At 36.3% G+C, this 15,990-nt stretch overlaps 1 protein-coding gene and 1 non-coding gene across 2 annotated transcripts; one reads left to right on the forward strand and one right to left on the reverse strand.

Moving 5' to 3' along the window:
• The first annotated feature begins 2,579 nt into the window (after positions 1 to 2,579).
• On the forward strand, positions 2,580 to 3,272 carry LOC130934477 (uncharacterized). The gene has a single exon (XM_057864043.1). The coding sequence runs from the start codon at positions 2,580 to 2,582 to the stop codon at positions 3,270 to 3,272; it is 693 nt and encodes a 230-aa protein (XP_057720026.1).
• Positions 3,273 to 11,270: 7,998 nt separating this feature from the next.
• On the reverse strand, positions 11,271 to 11,379 carry LOC130938474 (small nucleolar RNA R71). Its single transcript, XR_009069637.1, has one exon. It is a non-coding gene; the product is annotated as a small nucleolar RNA R71 (small nucleolar RNA).
• Positions 11,380 to 15,990: the final 4,611 nt, after the last annotated feature.

The raw sequence follows: 15,990 nt of genomic DNA on the forward strand, positions 1-15,990 counted from the left end.
TGAGAGTATATGTAGCAATTATATCAATTATAATAATAATTTACGTGACTTCATATGTAATAATTTAAATTATAATTGTAACCTAATTATACTTGAATATTATTTAATTTTAGATGTTTTATAGGTAAAAGTTATTATCACGTGAATTATCATCATTATTCAATAATAATAATAATAATAATAATAATAATAATAATAATTTCAAATTAATATAATTGATATAATTAATATAGTTCTAATTCTTGTAATAATTTTATCAATACATATTCACAATTTTAATCAGTATGTAATAATAATATTATTATTATATGAACATAAGATTAATTAGTTAACAAATTGAATGTTTATTATGGAGTTTTGTTTTTCACTCAAATTTTTAATCATTAGTGATTTTATTTTTTATATTTACAGTAAATTTTGAATATAAAAAAAGTATTGATCGTTATCTATTTTATTTATTTACAGTCATAATTAAATTTGATATAATTATAGTAAGTCTCTATAATTATAATAATTTAAACATGTTTCATATATAGTAATAATTTACATATTTATATATCTCCTCTTTTATCTCTTTCATAAAAATTTTGGCATATAATTAATGTGAATAACATATATATATACTTAGCAGGTGTCTCTATTTATGTAATTTTTTTCTAATTGTAGCAAGTATCTCCATTAAAAATTCGTACCATGTGTGTGTATATATATATAAGTCGTAATATATAGTCAATTGTTACAATTATTTATCAACAGTATTACCTACATGTACAGTAGATTATGTAATGAAAAGGTTTGGAAAATAAAGGCAAAGATTGTAAGGTTATGGAAAGTCCCATCTAAATTTGACAAGAGTAAGATAGCTTACCTGAAATGGTTCTCATGGATGATAAGGTAGTTTGATTATCCTTTATTATTTCTTCAAGTTTATAGATATTTTTTGTTCATATTTTAAATTTATTTGATAAGTAAACCCTTGGACGAATCAACGACAGTGCAATTTAATAGAGTTATAAGTGCTAATAGTCTTCATTTTTAATTTTTTTACAGTATGATAAAATTCATTGTTCAATCAAGAATTATTTGGCAAAGATGTTTGATAATAATTTGATCGAGGGGAAGGTTTATGTCTTCTCAAATTTTCTGATTGAGGAATCAAGCATAATTTATCTTCCGACTACATATGTGTGTAGAATAACTTTTAAGAAGGAGTCACGTAGAGTAAATACAATTGATGATCGTAACATTCCTGACAATCATTTCAATTTTTTCGATCATGCTGATATATTGAGACAAACAAATGAAAAAGCTAATTTATTTGGTACGTAGTTAATTTGTTTATTGGTGTTCACTTTAATTTTTTCCCTTTTCTCTGATAATATTTAGGAAATATAACAAAACATTACTCAAAAATTGGATTTTATATATATATATATATATATATATATATATATATTATAGTTTCGTACTTGCTTTACTTCCTCCTCTTAATACATATTTTGATTCATTGCCGTAAACCATATCTACTTCATCTAAGAAACTGCAACTAAATCCACATACTTCCAATACTTATATTTGCATCGGTTATTTGTGTGCCTTTTTTTATGTTATAATGATTTTGATATCCATGTTATTAATCATAATAATAATTTTTAAAAGGACATGTTACTAATGAAGCATTTTTTAAACCAAATTAAGGAGTGTTATTTATCATTCAACAATGCATTTCAAACTTTTTTTTATCAGAGACTAATTTAATAATTATTTAAATAATTATGTTATTCTAAATTGAAAAAATATAGCTTTAATGATGTCAAAAGTCCAAATAAAAGATATTACACTTGCAAAAATTGAAGATTTGTTCCAGTTAAATGGCAAGTCATTGAAAGAATATTGTGGAATGCCATATCCTTCGGAAAATTTGGTGTCCAGCTTAAAAGACAGAATTATAATAGAAGAGTTGAACTTTGACGTTAATGCTCTTGCGAGTGAACTAGGTGGGTATTTAAAAAAGCTAACTAATGAGCAGAAATTTACATACGATCAAATAATTGGTGTTATTAGCGGTAATATGGGTGGACTTTTCTTCTTATACGGTTAAAGTGGTTGTGAAAAAATATTCTTATGGTCAACTATATCATGCTTAATTAGGTCTAAAGGAGGTATAGTTTTAAATGTTGCTTCGAGTGGGATTGCTGCACTTCTGTTGCCTAATGGAAGAACTGCACATTTAAGGTTTAAAATTTCTTTGACCATAAATAAAGATTCTTTGTGTAGCATTAAACAGGGAAGTCCTCTTGCAAAGTTAATATCCAAGGCCAAATTAATCATATGGAATGAAGCTCCAATGATAAGTAAGTATTGTTACAAAGCTTTAGACAAATGCCTCAGAGACATCTTAAGGTGCTCAAATTCGTATAATGCTCATTTGCCATTTGGAAGTAAAATTGTTCTCCGAGGAGATTTTAGACAAATTTTACCTGTGATTCCCAGAGGCTCAAGGCAAGATATAATTCAGTCTTCTATTAATTCTTCATATTTGTGGCGTAATTGTAAAGTTTTGAAGCTTACAAAAAAATATGAGATTGTCACTAGGTGAAAACAACAACATACAAGAACTCAAAAATTTTGTAGAATGGTTACTCAAAATTGGTGATGGTTTGGCTGGTGATACAACAGATGGTGAATCGATCGTTTATATACCATCTGACATTTTGGTTAAGAACTCTGAGCTAGCTTTGGATGATCTCATTGATTTTGTGTATCCAAATATGTTATCTAATTTATCCGTTGAAAATTATTTCAAGGACAGAGCAATTCTTGCTCTAACTCTGGATTGTGTCACTGATATCAACAACAAGATGACTGCAGGGTTACCTGGACAAGAAAGAGTCTACTTAAGTTCAGACTCTGTGTGTGCTGAGGAGGAAAATATGGAATTTGAGTTAGATGCTTTTTCGCCGGAGATTCTAAATAGAATAAATTGTTCAGGTCTACTACCACACAAATTGGTTGTGATGGTTGGCGCTCCTGTTATGTTGTTGTGGAATATAGACCAAACTAATGGTTTGTCTAATGGAACGAGAATGCAAGTTAGAAGAATGGAAAATCATGTGATAGAATGCAAGACTTTAACCGGTAACAAAGCTGAAAGTATTGTTCTTATCTCAATACTGAATCTAATTCCAAATAATGAAACATTACCGGTCAGGTTTCAAAGAAGACAATTCCCAATTATTATGTCATTTGTAATGACAATAAATAAGTCCTAGAGACAAACTATATCGAAAGTTGGAATTTACCTTCCAAGGCCAGCTTTCACCCATGATCAATTGTATGTTGCGTTATCAATGGTAACGAGTAAAGATGGTCTACAAGTGTTGTTGTAAGATCATGGGCACTTGGAAGATAACTGCACGATGAATGTGGTATATAGAGAAGTTTTTGAGAGCCTATAATGAAAAGGTAATAACAAAATGTCTTACTTAAATTTATTTATTTATTAAAATTTATTACTATCAATTAAAAATATTTAGCAATTATTGGAGCTAATGGATAATGCATTCTTATTGTACATTAATAGTTTGAGAATATTAAAATTATTATAAAAATCTATATTATTTTATTCTCCTCATAAACAATTTTATAATTACGTTAATCATATAATTTTATATACTAACATTGATACAATGTGGTTTCAGGTATATATTTTGTAGATATCAAAAGATAGCGTTGAATTGTTATTCAGTAGGTTTAAATTACTTGTTGTAGAACTTTCTATATTATGATTCTCTATTAATTTGTTCTTCATTTTGAGCTAATTTTAATGTGTTCTTACTTCACAATAAACCAACATATAAAATTTTGTTGGTGGATTTAAGTATTATTAGATTATTTATGGTCATATTGAGTATATATGTCTGATTTATTGAAAAAGTAGATTAAATAACTATTTTATAGTTAATACAATTAACAATATATTAAGAAAAAAAATAAATGCATACAAGTTATTTTTTATTAATTAAATTATTATAATTGAAATTAATTTTAACACAACAATTTAAAATTATAATTTCAATCTTATCACATGCTTGGCACGGGTTATTATATTTGTATATATATTATAATTAGCATATATTAATATACTAAAACTGAATTTTCTCTCAACTAATAGAAGTGAGGTGTCGATTCTTCATGAATTTATTTTTTCGCCAAAATAAATGCACTATTTTCTCTTCTAAATTTATTTTATAAAAATATCTTTATTATAATTATACTATAATTAGCATTTAAGTAATAATGCATAATTGTACTAATTTAAGAAAATATTTTTATTATAGTTATATAAAATCAATATTTAATATATTATTAAACTCTTATCAATTATCAATAAAAAATATTTTTAATTATTTTAATTATATTGATAATAATAATAATGATAATTATATGATAATGGCACTGGTTATTAATAACCAATTATATTTCTCTAAATAAATTTATTTTAGAAAAATATCTTTATTATAATTATATTACAATATTACAATTAATATTTAATGAATAATGCATAATTATACTAATTTAAGAAAATATCTTTATTATCTATCTATTCTATTATATAAAATTCAAATTTTTGCATTTAATGATAGAACTAATGTGGCATGCTCTTAAGGTGTTTCCTAATTTATTTCATTTAATTCGTTAAAGCAAATCAATTATAATTAATTTATTTAATTAGACATTCAAATCTCACCCTTTATTATAATTTATATGAATTGATTAATTATAATTAATTATATCAATTTATTAATTTCGTTAATTATATTAATTATTTTTTTGGTGACTTAAAAGAAAATAAACAAAAACTAAGAACGAGAAAAAAAAAACAAGAAACTGCTTAAGAAAGGCAGTCCCGCTGAATACTACTCTCAAATTCTTTACAAGGCAACGGAAGCTCCACTTGGGGAGAAAGGGTCCTCATTGCGGTCTTTGCCATGATGTCTGCTACTGTATTTGCATCTCTCAAGATCAACCGAAGATCAGCACGCCATTTTCAAGACATGATATCTCGAATTTTTAACACCAAAGGATCAATAAACCCAGAGCAATCTTGTAAATTATTGACAATAGTAAAAGCCTCCACACAATCTGTCTCACATATAATGTCTCTTTGTCCCGAGTCCCATGCTAAAAGAAAGCCTCTCCAAATAGCAAACAACTCTCCTTGCAAAATGCTACGACTCTCAATTGTTTCCTGACAGCCTCGTTGCCACCTTCCCTTCCAATCTCTGCTAACACAAGCAAAACCAACTCGAGCACCACTGCCAGGATAGCTAGTATCACAATTAATCTTAAAGGTACCCACTGAGGGGGGAATCCAAGAGCCACTAATGGTTGAGGGGATAGACAGTCGTTGCAACTCAAAAATATTTTGGAGCTTCTTTTCCAAGGACAAAGCCATACCAATCACCTTGTCTGTGGTCCAATGGTCGTGAGGATGAAAGATCTCGTTATTCCTCAAATGCCAAATCCACCAGAGACCAGAAAAGAATCTAAAGGGGCGCTGTTTGCTATTATGTAAGAACCAACTCATCAAATCCACTAGTTGATTGGAGATCCCTAAAGCTTGCCAAACAAGTTGGGCTTTTGGACAATCCCGAATATAATGTAATACCGATTCCTGACCTGAGAAACATCGTGGACAGCTATCCGTGTGCGAAATGCCCTTCCTAAAACGAAATGCAACAGTAGGAAGAGCCTCCCGAAGACATAGCCAGGCCAAAAATTTGTGCTTTTCCGGAACATGTTGACGCCAAAGCCAAAGCCAATTACCCCTATCCTCCCAACTAAACATCTTCTTACTGAGCCACAAATAACCACTATGAGCATCATAAACCTTTGAAACCACACCAGTCCAACACCAACCAACCTCTGAACCAGCTTGAACATCTGGGTTGTAAGAGTTAATGTTGCTCTGCAGAGACTGATTCAGAGGAGAATAGATATTCTCAAGGTTCCACTGTCCAGATGACCAAAGGTCCAAGATCCTGAGATCCGAATCAGAAATGTGAACATAATCCATCTCCTGACACAGTCGCCCCTCTCTTCTCCATTTAGAAAACCAAAAGTTCTGTTCCAAATCCCCAATGCACCAAATAAAACCTTCCTTCAGGATATCCCAAGCTCGACATATACTCTTCCAAACATAAGATCCCCTTTCTCGAGACCGACTAAGACAATCATCCTTAGAAGAATGGTATTTCTCCGTCAACAGTTGAACCCATAGCTTATCGGGATGGTGAAAAAGTTGCCAAACTAGTTTTCCAAGAAGAGCAATATTGGCACAAAAAGGATCTCTAATTCCCAGACCTCCAAACTTCTTAGGGGTGACCAACACTTTCCAATTAACTAGATTCAGGCCTCTACCATCAGCTTGACCCTTCCATAGAAAGTTTCGCATCATTGATTCTATCTTATTAGTTACCCCTTTAGGGAAGAGAGATACTTGCATACGATAAGTAGGAATCGCAGTCACTACCGAGTTGAGCAAACAGAGTCTACCTGCCTTATTAAGCAATCTCCCTTTCCAGCTGGCTAGCCTTCCCCGAATCTTGTCCAGAACATCATTGAAAGTTGCGCGTGACACCCGAGAGTGATTAAGGTTCACCCTTAAATACTTGCCCAAGTTCTGGACAAATCTGATGGAGGAGACTCCAGTGAAAATCTCTTTTCTTGTTGCTGAAACATTCCTAGAGCATAGCGCTTTAGATTTCTCCACATTAACCTTCATCCCAAAGGCTCTGCAGAAATTTTCCAAAGCTACCATTACAGTTTGAACTTGCTGTTTTTCAGCTTTACAGAAAAGAAGCAAATCATCGGCAAACATCAAATGAGAAATTCTTGGACCCCCTCTAGAAACCGCAACCGGCTTCCACAAGCCCTTACTAACTTGCTGATTAATAGAACAAGACAATCTCTCCATACACAACACAAACAGATACGGTGATATAGGATCTCCTTGCCTAAGACCCCTGCTCGGAGTGAAGCTATTTAATCTATCCCCATTCCAGAGGATAGGCAGTGAGGAAGCAGTGACACAATGCATAATCAGATTGACTATCGGAGGAGGAAAGCCAAAACTCACCAGGGTTTGTTTCAGGAATCCCCAATCCACTCTATCGTACACTTTCTCCAGATCAATCTTAAAGGCCAAGGTGCCTTTCTTTGACTTTGTCTTCTTCATGAAATGGAGAACCTCTTGTGCTACAATGATGTTGTATGGGGTTCCTCTCCCAGGGATAAACCCTCCTTGAAGGGGCCCAATAATCTCTTTGAGATGGGGACGAAGTCTATTGACCAGGACCTTTGTTATAACTTTGTAAACCACATTACAGAGACTAATTGGTCGGAAATTGATGAGCGGATAATTTATACGCTTTTTGGCATTGTTTTTAGTATGTTTTTAGTATGATCTAGTTAGTTTTTAGTATATTTTTATTAGTTTTTAGTTAAAATTCACTTTTCTGGACTTTACTATGAGTTTGTGTGTTTTTCTGTGATTTCAGGTATTTTCTGGCTGAAATTGAGGGATCTGAGCAAAAATCTGATCCAGAGACTCAAAAGGACTGCAGATGCTGTTGGATTCTGACCTCCCTGCACTCGAAGTGGATTTTCTGGAGCTACAGAAGCCCAATTGGCGCGCTCTCAACGGCGTTGGAAAGTAGACATCCTGGGCTTTCCAGCAATATATGATAGTCCATACTTTGCCCAAGATTTGATGGCCCAAACCGGCGTTCAAAGTCACCTCAAGAAATCCCAGCGTTAAACGCTGGAACTGGCACCCAAATGGGAGTTAAACGCCCAAACTGGCATAAAAGCTGGCGTTTAACTCCAAGAAGAGTCTCTACACGAAATTGCTTCATTGCTCAGCCCAAGCACACACCAAGTGGGCCCGGAAGTGGATTTTTATGTCATTTACTCATCTTTGTACACCTTAGGCTACTAGTTATCTATAAGTAGGACCTTTTACTATTGTATCTAAGACTTTGGTAGCTATCTTCGTTTTATGCTATCTTAGATCATTGGGAGGCTGGCCATTCGGCCATGCCTAGACCTTATGCTTATGTATTTTCAACGGTGGAGTTTCTACACACCATAGATTAAGGTGTGGAGCTCTGCTGTACCTCGAGTATTAATGCAATTACTATTGTTCTTCTATTCAATTCCGCTTGTTCTTTGTCCAAGATATCACTTGTTCTTCAACTTGATGAAGGTGATGATCCGTGACACTCATCATCATTCTCACTCATGAACAAGGTGACTGACAACCATTCTTGTTCTACAAGCAATCAAAGCTCTAGTGAATATCTCTTGGATTCCTGATAACACGATGCATGGTTGATCGCCTGACAACCGAATGCTCGCCTGACAAACGAGCCAGCCATTCCGTGAGATCAGAGTCTTCGTGGTATAGGCGAGAACTGATGGCGGCATTCAAGAGAATCCGGAAGGTCTAACCTTGTCTGTGGTATTCTGAGTAGGATTCAATGATTGAATAACTGTGACGTGCTTCAAACTCCTGAAGGCGGGGCGTTAGTGACAGACGCAAAAGAATTACTGGATTCTATTCCGGCCTGATTGAGAACCGACAGATGGATAGTCGTGCCGTGACAGGGTGCGTTGAACATTTCCAATGAGAGGATGGGAGGTAGCCACTGACAACGGTGAAACCCTTGCATAAGCTTGCCATGGAAAGGAGTAAGAAAGATTGGATGAAGACTGTAGGAAAGCAGAGAGACGGAAGGGAAGGCATCTTCATACGCTTATCTAAAGCTCTCACCAATGATATACATAAGTATCTCTATCTTTATCTTTATGTTATTTTCGTTTATCACTATACCCATTTGAGTCTGCCTGACTGAGATTTACAAGGTGACCATAGCTTGCTTCATACTAACAATCTCCGTGGGATCGACCCTTACTCACGTAAGGTATTACTTGGACGACCCAGTGCACTTGCTGGTTAGTTGTGCGAAGTTGTGTAATGCCATGGAATTGAACTACCAAGTTTTTGGAGTTCATGACCGGGGATTATGAGAGTTGTGAAAAGTATTGTTCACAATTTCGTGCACCATGTTTTTGGCGCCGTTGCCGGGGATTGTTTGTGTATGGACAACTGACGGTTCATCTTGTTGCTTAGATTAGGTATTTTTTTTTTCGAAATTCTTGAAGATAAATTCTAGAGTTTCATGATGATTTGTTGAAATCTGGCTGGCTGAGAAGCCATGTCTAATCTCATTGGACCGAGGTTTCAACTTATCATCACAAGAGCTTGTTGATCTTTATCAATCTTGCTTTTGGAGCAGTGATCTGTTAAGGCTTGGCTGGCCCTTGGCCATGTCTAGTGTTTTGGACCGAAGCTTTCTTTGAAAGCTTGGCTGGCTGTGAAGCCATGTCTAATTCCTGGACCGGAGTCTTAGACTAGCATTCCACTGATTCCTGGAATTCTCATTAAGAATTTTGATATCTTTTTCCACTTAATTTTCGAAAAAAACACAAAAAAATCACAAAATCATAAAAACCAAAAATATTTGATGTTTCTTGCTTAAGTCTAGTGTCTCATCTTAAGTTTGGTGTCAATTGCATGCATTCATTCATGTGTCTTAAGGATCTTCAAGTAATTCTTGATGATTTCTTACTCTGATCTTTGAATTCTTTTGGCTTGAGTGTTTATGTGTCTCATATAGTGTCAGTAGTATACAAACTGCTAAGTTTAGTGTCTTGCATGCATTGTTATTTGATTCTTGTTGCATTTTGATTATTAAAAATCCAAAAATATTTTTAATTTGTGTCTTTTCAAGTCAATAATACAAAGAATTGAAGATTCAGAACATACTGCAGAGGAATTATACAGAAAAAGCTGGGCATTCAAAAATGCCCAGTGAAAAAGACAGACTGGCGTTTAAACGCCAGCCAGGGTACCTGGTTGGGCGTTTAACGCCCAAAAAGGGTGCATTTTGGGCGTTAAACGCCAGAATGTGCACCATTCTGGGCGTTTAACGCCAGGATGGCAAAGGGGGAAGAATTTTGTTTTCAAATCAATTTTTTTTCAAGTTTTCAAAGTTTTTCAAAATCAAATCTTTTTCAAATCATATCTTTTCAATCAAATGTTTTTCAAAATCAATTTCTTTCCTTTTTCAAAGATACTTACTAACAATTAATGATTTGATTGAACATCTCAAATTTGTTGCCTTTTCTGTTGAGAAAGGTTTAATGTTTGAATCATATCTTTTCTTGTTAGGCAAGTCACTAATTTTCAAAATCAAATCTTTTAAAATTGTTTTCAAATCAAATTTTTTAACCAATCATATCTTCTCAACCTCATCTTTTTCAAAATAGTTTTCAATCAAATCTCCTTAATTTCTAATTTCAAAATCTTTTTCAAAAATCACTTGATTTCTTTTCCACTTTCAATTTTCGAAAATTATCAATCAAATTTTAAAATGTTTTTAACATCTTTTTAATTAATTTTCGAAAATCCTCTTCCCTCCTTCCCACATCCTTCTATTTATGGAGTACTACTCCTTCTTAATGCACAATTCGAACTTTATCTCATCAAGTTCGAATTCTTCTACCTTCTTTCTTCTATTTTTCGTTTCCTCTGACACCTTAAGGAATTTCTATACTGTGACATAGAGGATTCCACATCTTCTTGTTCTCTTCTCTTTCATATGAGCAGAAGCAAAGACAAAGGCATTCTTGTTGAAGCTGACCCTGAACCTGAAAGGACCTTGAAGAGAAAGCTAAGAGAAGCCAAAGCACAACTCTCTTTAGAGGACCTGACCGAATTCTTCAAAGAAGAAGAACACATGGCAGCCGAAAACAACAACAATGCCAACAATGCAAGGAAGGTGCTGGGTGACTTTACTGCACCTACTCCCGACTTCTATGGGAGAAGCATCTCTATCCCTGCCATTGGAGCAAACAACTTTGAGCTTAAGCCTCAATTAGTTTCTCTAATGCAACAGAATTGCAAGTTCCATGGACTTCCAATGGAAGATCCTCATCAGTTTTTAGCTGAGTTCTTGCAAATCTGTGACACAGTCAAGACTAATGGGGTTGACCCTGAGGTCTACAGACTGATGCTATTCCCTTTTGCTGTAAGAGACAGAGCTAGAATATGGTTGGACTCACAACCTAAGGATAGCCTGGACTCTTGGGAAAAGCTAGTCAATGCCTTCTTGGCAAAGTTCTTTCCACCTCAAAAATGGAGTAAGCTTAGAGTGGAAGTCCAAACCTTCAGACAGAAGGATGGAGAATCCCTCTATGAAGCTTGGGAAAGATACAAACAATTAATCAGAAAATGTCCCTCAGACATACTTTCTGAATGGAGCATCATAGGTATTTTCTATGATGGTCTCTCTGAACTATCCAAGATGTCTTTGGATAGCTCTGCTGGAGGATCTCTTCATCTGAAGAAGACGCCTGCAGAGGCTCAGGAACTAATTGAGATGGTTGCAAATAACCAATTCATGTACACTTCTGAAAGGAATCCTGTGAACAATGGGGCTAGTCAGAAGAAAGGAGTTCTTGAGATTGACACTCTGAATGCCATACTGGCTCAGAACAAGATATTGACTCAACAAGTCAATTTGATTTCTCAAAGTCTGTCTGGAATGCAAAATGCACCTGACAGTACTAAGGAAGCTTCATCTGAGGAAGAAGCTTATGATCCTGAGAACCCTTCAATGGAAGAGGTGAATTACCTAGGAGAACCCTATGGAAACACCTATAATTCTTCATGGAGAAATCACCCAAATTTCTCATGGAAGAATCAAGAGAGACCTCAACAAGGTTTCAATAATAATAATGGTGGAAGAAACAGGTTTAGTAATAACAAGCCTTTTCCATCATCTTCTCAGCAACAGACAGAGAGTTCTAAGCAGAATACCTCTGACTTAGCAACAATGGTCTCTGATCTAATCAAAACCACTCAAAGTTTCATGAATGAAACAAGGTCCTCCATCAGAAATTTGGAAGGACAAGTGGGTCAGCTGAGCAAGAAAGTTACTGAACTCCCTCCTAGTACTCTCCCAAGTAATACAGAAGAAAATCCAAAAGGAGAGTGCAAAGCCATAACCATGGCCGAATATGGAGAGGAAAGAGAGGAGGTGGACGCCACTGAGGAAGACCTCAATGGGCGTGCACCAACCTCCTCTGAGTTCCCCAATGAGGAACCATGGGAATCTGAGGCTCAAATGAGACCATAGAGATTCCATTGGACTTACTTCTGCCTTTCATGAGCTCTGATGAGTATTCCTCCTCTGAAGAGGATGAGTATGTCACTGAAGAGCAAGTTGCTAAATACCTTGGAGCAATCATGAAGTTAAATGACAAGTTATTTGGAAATGAGACTTGGGAAGATGAACCTCCCTTGCTCACCAAAGAACTGGATGACTTGTCTAGGCAGAAATTACCTCAAAAGAGACAAGATCCTGGGAAGTTTTCCATACCTTGTACCATAGGCACCATGACCTTCAAGAAGGCCCTGTGTGACTTAGGGTCAAGTGTGAACCTCATGCCTCTCTCTGTAATGGAGAAGCTAGGGATCTTTGAGGTACAAGCTGCAAGAATCTCATTGGAGATGGCAGACAACTCAAGAAAACAAGCTCATGGACTTGTAGAGAATGTTTTGGTAAAAGTTGAAGACCATTACATTCCTACTGATTTCATAGTCCTAGAGACTGGGAAGTGCATGGATGAATCCATCATCCTTGGCAGACCCTTTCTAGCCACAGCAAAAGCTGTGATTGATGTTGATAGAGGTGAACTGATCATTCAAGTGAATGAAAAATCCTTGGTGTTTAAGGCTCAAGGATATCCCTCTGTCACCATGGAGATGAAGCTTGAAGAGCTTCCCTCAAATCAGAGACAAATAAAGCCCCCAAAGTCAAACTCTAAGTTTGGTGTTGGGAGGCCACAACCAAACTCTAAGTTTGGTGTTGAACCCCCACATTCAAACTCTAAGTTTGGTGTTGGGAGGTTCCCACATTGCTCTGATCATTTGTGAGGCTCCAAGAGAGCCATCTGTCAAGCTACTGACATTAAAGAAGCGCTTGTTGGGAGGCAACCCAATGATTATATTTTATATATTTTCGTTTGTTATTTTATGTTTTTTTGTAGGTTGATGATCATAAGAAGTCACAAAATCCATTGAAAAAGCAAAAACAGAATGAAAAACAGGAAGAAAGACAGCACACCCTGGAGGAAGAATTCACTGGCGTTTAAACGCCAGTGAGGCTAGCAGTTGGGCGTTTAACGCCCAGTCTGGCACCATTCTGGGCGTTTAACGCCAGAAAGGGGCACCAGACTGGCGTTAAATGCCAGAAAAGGGCAAGAACCTGGCGTTAAACGCCAGGAATGGGCACCTGCCCGGCGTTTAACGCCAGAAATGGCTCAAAATGTGATTTTGAGCAACATTTGGTGCAGGGATGACTTTTCCTTGACACCACAGGATCTGTGGACCCCACAGGACCCCCACCTACCCCACCACCACCCTCTCTCTTCTTCCCCCATTCACCAATCACCTCAATACCTCTTCCCCAAAAACCCTTCACCTATCAAATCCCATCTTTCTCTTCACCACTCACATCCATCCTTCATAAAACCCCACCAACCTCACCCTTCAAATTCAAACCACTTTCCCTCCCAAAACCCACCCATAATGGCCGAACACCATCTCCCCTCTCCCCTATAAATACCCTTCTTCACTCCTTCATTTTCACACAACCTAAACACCACTTCTCCCCTTCTTTGGCCGAATACAAAGCCATCCCTTTTCTCCCTCATTTCTTCTTCTTCTACTCTCTTCTTTCTTCTTTTGCTCGAGGACGAGCAAACCTTTTAAGTTTGGTGTGGTAAAAGCGTTGCTTTTTTGTTTTCCATAACCATTTATGGCATCCAAGGCCGGAGAAACCTCTAAAAAGAGAAAAGGGAAGGCAAAAGCTTCCACCTCCGAGTCATGGGAGATGGATAGATTCATCTCAAGGGTGCATCAAGACCACTTCTATGAAGTTGTGGCCTTGAAGAAGGTGATCCCCGAGGTCCCCTTTTCACTCAAAAAGGGTGAATATCCGGAGATCCGCCATGAGATCCGAAGAAGAGGTTGGGAAGTACTTACCAACCCCATTCAACAAGTCGGAATCTTGATGGTTCAAGAGTTCTATGCCAATGCATGGATCACAAAGAACCATGATCAAAGTATGAACCCGAATCCAAAGAATTATCTTACTATGGTTCGGGGGAAATACTTGGATTTTAGTCCGGAAAATGTAAGGTTAGCATTCAACTTGCCTATGATGCAAGGAGATGAACATCCTTACACAAGAAGGGTCAACTTTGATCAAAGGTTGGACCAAGTCCTCACAGTCATATGTGAAGAGGGCGCACAATGGAAGAGAGATACAAGAGGCAAGCCGGTTCAATTGAGAAGGCATGACCTCAAACCCATGGCTAGAGGATGGTTGGAGTTCATCCAACGCTCAATCATTCCCACTAGCAACCGGTCCGAAGTTACTCTAGACCGGGCCATCATGATTCATAGCATCATGATTGGAGAAGAAGTGGAAGTTCATGAGGTTATAGCCCAAGAACTCTATAAAGTGGCGGACAAGTCTTCCACCTTGGCAAGGCTAGCCTTTCCTCATCTCATTTGTCACCTCTGTTATTCAGTTAGAATTGACATAGAAGGAGATACCCCTATTGATGAGGACAAGCCCATTACCAAGAAAAGGATGGAGTACACAAGAGACCCCACTCATCATGAGATCCCTGAGATTCCTCAAGGGATGCACTTTCCTCCACAAAACTATTGGGAGCAACTAAACACCTCCCTAGGAGAACTGAGTTCCAACATGGGACAACTAAGGGTGGAGCATCAAGAACACTCCATCATCCTTCATGAAATTAGAGAAGATCAAAGAATCATGAGAGAGGAGCAACAAAGACAAGGAAGAGACATTGAGGAGCTCAAGCACTCCATAGGATCTTCAAGAGGAAGAAAGAGCCGCCATCACTAAGGTGGACCCGTTCTTTGATTTCCTTGTTCTTTATTCTTCTGTTTTTCGAATTTTATGCTTATGTTTATCCATGTTTGTGTCTTGTGATCATTAGTGTCTTAGTGTCTATGCCTTAAAGTTATGAATGTCCTATGAATCCATTACCTTTCTTGAATAAAAACGTGCTTAATTGAAAAGGAAAGAATTGCATGAATTCTGAATTTTATAATAGTTTAATTAATTTGATGTGGTGGCAATACTCTTGTTCTCTGAATGTATGCTTAAACAGTGCATATGTATCTTGAATTTGTGGTTCATGAAGGTTGGCTCTTGAAAGAATGATGAAAAAGGAGACATGTTACTGAGGATCTGAAAAATCATTAGAAATAATTCTTGAAGCAAGAAAAAGCAGTGAATACAAAAAAAGAGAGAAAGCAAGCGAAAAAAAAACCGAAAAAAAAAGAGAAAAAGAAAGAAAAAGAAAGAATAAAGTTGTGATCCAAGGCAAAAAGAGTGTGCTTAAGAACCCTGGACACCTCTAATTGGGGACTTTAGCAAAGCTGAGTCACAATCTGAAAAGGTTCACCCAATTATGTGTCTGTGGCATGTATGTATCCGGTGGTAATACTGGAAGACAGAGTGCTTTGGGCCACGGCCAAGACTCATAAAGTAGCTGTGTTCAAGAATCATCATACTTAACTAGGAGAATCAATAACACTATCTGGATTCTGAGTTCCTAAAGAAGCCAACCATTCTGAATTTCAAAGGATAGACTGAGATGCCAAAACTGTTCAGAGGCAAAAAGCTAAAAGCCCCGCTCATTAATTAATACTGATCTTCATAGATGTTTTTGGAATTCATTGCATATTCTCTTCTTTTTATCTTATTTGATTTTCAGTTGCTTGAGGACAAGCAACAATTTAAGTTTGGTGTTGTG

The sequence above is a fragment of the Arachis stenosperma genome, chromosome 6 (genome assembly GCF_014773155.1).
Source record: "Arachis stenosperma cultivar V10309 chromosome 6, arast.V10309.gnm1.PFL2, whole genome shotgun sequence".
In the NCBI taxonomy this organism is placed as follows: domain Eukaryota; kingdom Viridiplantae; phylum Streptophyta; class Magnoliopsida; order Fabales; family Fabaceae; genus Arachis; species Arachis stenosperma.

Excerpts from the sequence above, each read along its gene's own strand:
- LOC130934477 (XM_057864043.1), top strand. The coding sequence starts at position 2,580 with ATGAGATTGTCACTAGGTGAAAACAACAACATACAAGAACTCAAAAAT.